Source organism: Argentina silus (genome assembly GCF_951799395.1).
Source record: "Argentina silus genome assembly, chromosome: X".
Lineage (NCBI taxonomy): Eukaryota > Metazoa > Chordata > Actinopteri > Argentiniformes > Argentinidae > Argentina > Argentina silus.
Genome location: NC_139653.1, coordinates 47443566 through 47447844, shown reverse-complemented (window position 1 = coordinate 47447844; position 4279 = coordinate 47443566). Strand labels below are relative to the sequence as shown.

The following is a 4279-nucleotide window of genomic DNA, read 5'->3' as shown; positions in this document are numbered from 1 at the left end:
TGTATTGAGTTGAGCTTCAACGTAATTCTTATTTCAGTCTGTCTCTCCACAAGTCGGCGGTGACAACGAGATCGCAGTGATTGTCCTCTCACTCCTGCTATACCCCCCCCACCCCATCTCTCTGTCTCTCTCTCTCCGCAGGTCTTTTCCAGCGAGCCATAGCCCAGAGCGGGACAGCGTTATCTAGCTGGGCGGTGAGCTTCCAGCCCTCCAAGTATGCCCGCATGTTGGCCAAGAAGGTGGGCTGCAACCTCAAGGACACCCTGGACTTGGTGGAGTGTCTCCAGAAGAAGCACTACAAGGAGCTGGTGGACCAGGACATCCAGCCGGCCCGCTACCACATCGCCTTCGGACCCGTCATCGACGGCGACGTCATCCCGGACGACCCCCAGATCCTCATGGAGCAGGGCGAGTTCCTCAACTATGACATCATGCTCGGCGTCAACCAGGGGGAGGGGCTGAAGTTCGTGGAGCTCATCGTGGACAACGAGAATGGTGTCCAGGCCAACGACTTCGACTATGCCGTCTCGAGCTTCGTGGATGACCTCTACGGGTACCCGGAGGGCAAGGACATCCTGCGGGAGACGATTAAGTTCATGTACACGGACTGGGCCGACCGCCACAACCCTGAGACCCGGAGGAAGACGCTGCTGGCGCTGTTCACGGACCACCAGTGGGTGGCGCCGGCTGTGGCGACGGCGGACCTCCACTCCAGCTTTGGGTCGCCGACGTACTTCTACGCCTTCTACCACCACTGCCAGACGGAGCAGGTGCCCCCCTGGGCGGATGCCGCCCACGGGGACGAGATACCATACGTGTTCGGGCTGCCCATGATCGGACCCACGGAGCTGTTCCCGTGTAACTTCTCCAAGAACGACGTGATGCTCAGCGCCGTGGTCATGACCTACTGGACCAACTTCGCCAAGACCGGGTGAGTAGAGGAGGAGAGGAGATCTGGTTTTAGTATTATTTTACTGTTTTTGTTTTATTTGATTTTATTGGGTCCCCCCTTGAAGCCTGGTTCTTCTCAAGGTTTCTTCCTACTACTGTAGGGAGTTTTTCCTTGCCACTGTGTCTACTGTTTTCTCCCCACTGGGGAGTTGTTCTGTGGCTTGCTCTTTGGGGGTCCACGGTTGGGGGTTAGTTTTATTTCGTTTTCACTGTGTTCGTTGTTCCTGTTGTTTCTGTTTTTCGGTTGTAAAGCACTTTGTGACAATTGTATTGTTAAAAGGGCTATACAAATACATTTTACTTATTTTGATTTGAGTAGATCAATAAAGTGAAGCCTTACACAATGGCCTAAATTCATTCATTTACCTGCGGGGAGGGAGGGAGAGTGAAGCTGAAATAGAGTATTGAGTATTCAATCAAAGGTTTTCCATTACAAAGGAAAAAACATGATTCTTTTTACACGGTAATAATGAATCATTCATGTGCTCAACAAAACAACATCTGGTGTGAAGCTCAAACATTGAAAAAAAATGAACCTGATTTCTTGCTGCACGAAAGGAGTCATATTTTTGAGATATCCTCAAAAACCTGGTGTTTGTAACTGATTGAATCGGGCCCTCTCAGGGCGATATTTGATATTTGACTTCTGAACCAGATCCCTTAACGCTGTGTGTCAGCCCTAATACAAAACACACAAACACTTGCATTGTCGAAAAGATTTTAAGCCCGATTTCTTCAGTGACAGCTTATGTTTCTCGGTCTACAAATCAATTAGTATTCTAAGCCAACATCTAACACCCAAAGACACACTTAATTAATGACAGCTTGCCTGAAGAGAGCGGTATTCTCGAAAGGACTAAATTAAAATCATTTTTCCCTCATTGCCTTTAAGCATGTAGTCATGGCAATAAAAGTTTTTGTCGAGGGTATAATAGAGGACAATGGCTTTTCTCCCCGCGCAGCTGACGAGCCCTGTGGGACGCCAGCCCTGCTAATGATCCACATATATAACAGCAAATTGACATGCAACACGGGGCACCTGGGAGATTAATGCAGCTATTTTGAATGGTTATTCCCCGGTTCATGATGTGTTCCTACCGGGTCCGTATGCCGTTCTGAGACGGCGGGCGGGGTGTCCTGGCATGCTCCGGCGGCCTCCCTTTGGTGATGATGTGGCAGGCAGGATGGCTGGTTGCCTTGGCTCGTACTAAGGCTGCGTTACCGGTTGGCTAAAGTGCCTTCCTTTCCTTTCCCCCTGTAGTCTCGTTTATCTGTCACCTGAGAGCGAGGAAGGAAATGCGAAAGCGATATGGTAGATGCCAGTGGAGGCTGGTGGAGGTAGAAATCGGAGGACGGGGCTCATTGCAATGCACGGAACAGAATGAGGAATGGTGTGTTCGATACCATTCCTCATTCCGTCCCATGCATTACAATGAGCCCGACCTCCGATTTCTACCTCCACCAGCCTCCCCCTGGTAGATGCCTAACCTCGTCCCTGGGCTATTGCGCACAACGCACACGCTATAAGCCTGGAATAACGATGACTCACACCTGGCGAATTTACCGAGGTATTTGTTATTATTTGATTTCAGCGAATCACACCTCTGCGAGGCGTAGCCCCGAATCATAAACGTGTGGTCCACAAGCACTGGGGGAAGATTGATGCGAAGTAAAGCCAATGGCTATGCACCGTCTGTTTTCAACAGTCTTCCCATTGGCTTAATGAAGGCCAAGTTTGATGCGTTGGTCTGGGCGGTCTTGGAACGAGACTAGTAGATCTAGTCTAAAGCACGTGTTCTCTCTCTCTTCCCCAGGGACCCCAACCAGCCGGTGCCCCAGGACACCAAGTTCATCCACACCAAACCCAACCGCTTTGAGGAGGTGGCATGGACGCGCTACAACCAGAAGGAACAGCTCTACCTCCACATCGGCCTGAAGCCCCGCGTCAAGGAGCACTACCGCGCTAACAAGGTTGGTCACAGGCGGAGTGGAGGCTGGTGGAGGTAGAAATCAGAGGATGGGATCGTTGTAATGCATGGAATGGAATGAGGAATGGTGTTTCGGAACATTCCTTGTTCCGTTCCATGCATTACAGTGTCTATTTAATGCGTTGATTATCTTTCATCTGTCCTTTTCAATCTATTTCATTGATCTGATCTATTTCAATCATTTATTACTTTATTTATTTATTACTTAATTCTTGTATTGTTGAGATGTAAAATTGCACTTTTTAAATAAAGTTGTGATCTGATTTGAATCCGAAGGTGAACCTGTGGTTGGAGCTGGTGCCGCACCTCCACAGCCTCAACGACGTCACACAGCTCATCCCCACGACGACCAAGGTCCCGCCGCCTGAGGTGACACCGCGTACGCCGAAGAAGGTCCCGGTGAACACCAAGCGTCCCCAGCCGACCCCCTTCCCCACGGAGACCCAGGACAGCCACCAGCAGCCGTTCCTAGTCGACCAGCGCGACTACTCCACGGAGCTCAGCGTCACCATCGCCGTGGGCGCCTCCCTCCTCTTCCTCAACATCCTGGCCTTCGCCGCGCTCTACTACAAGAAGGACAAGCGTCGCCACGAAGTCCACCGGCGCTGCAGCCCCCAGAGGAACACGGCCAATGACCTGGCCCACACCCAGGAGGAGGAGATCATGTCCCTGCAGATGAAGCACACGGACCTGGACCACGAGTGTGACGCCATGCACCCACACGAGGTGGTTCTCAGAACTGCCTGTCCGCCAGACTACACGCTAGCCATGCGAAGATCACCTGACGACATCCCGCTCATGACCCCCAACACCATCACCATGATCCCCAACACCATGCAGGGGCTGCAGTCGCTGCATTCCTTCAACACCTTCCCCAGCGCCGGACAGAATAATACCCTCCCTCACCCCCACCCACACTCACACTCGACCACCAGGGTATAGCTGGACTGACGGATGTTTTGCGGAAGGACGGGCGCTGATGTTTCAAACACGCACTCATACACACACACACACACACACACACGTACACATACACACACTTATACGCACACACACACACACACACACACACAAACACACACTCGTACACATACTCATACACACACTCATACACATACATACTCATACACACACACTCGTACACACACACATACACACACACACACATACACACACACGCTCGTACACACATGTGATAGAGTGGACACCGAGGACACAGATGTTGGTGGAATATGTGCTTTCTGATCCTGTGAATACTCGACCTGAAGGAGAATACGGTGGGATTTCTTTCTAGGAGGAAAAATATTTGATTTTATAGAAAAAGAAAAAAAAAGATATGA

At 50.8% G+C, this 4279-nt stretch overlaps 1 protein-coding gene across 1 annotated transcript in view; it reads left to right on the top strand.

Annotated features, from left to right (window-relative positions):
- nlgn1 (neuroligin 1) overlaps positions 1 to 3881 on the top strand; it is a gene marked incomplete at both ends in the record, with an annotated part of 138578 nt that extends 134697 nt beyond the window's left edge. Inside the window, 3 exons of the mRNA XM_083694768.1 lie at positions 142 to 931; positions 2766 to 2922; positions 3216 to 3881. Coding sequence (XP_083550894.1) covers positions 142 to 931; positions 2766 to 2922; positions 3216 to 3881 — 1613 coding nt within the window. The remainder of the gene's footprint in view (positions 1 to 141; positions 932 to 2765; positions 2923 to 3215) is intronic.
- Positions 3882 to 4279: the final 398 nt, after the last annotated feature.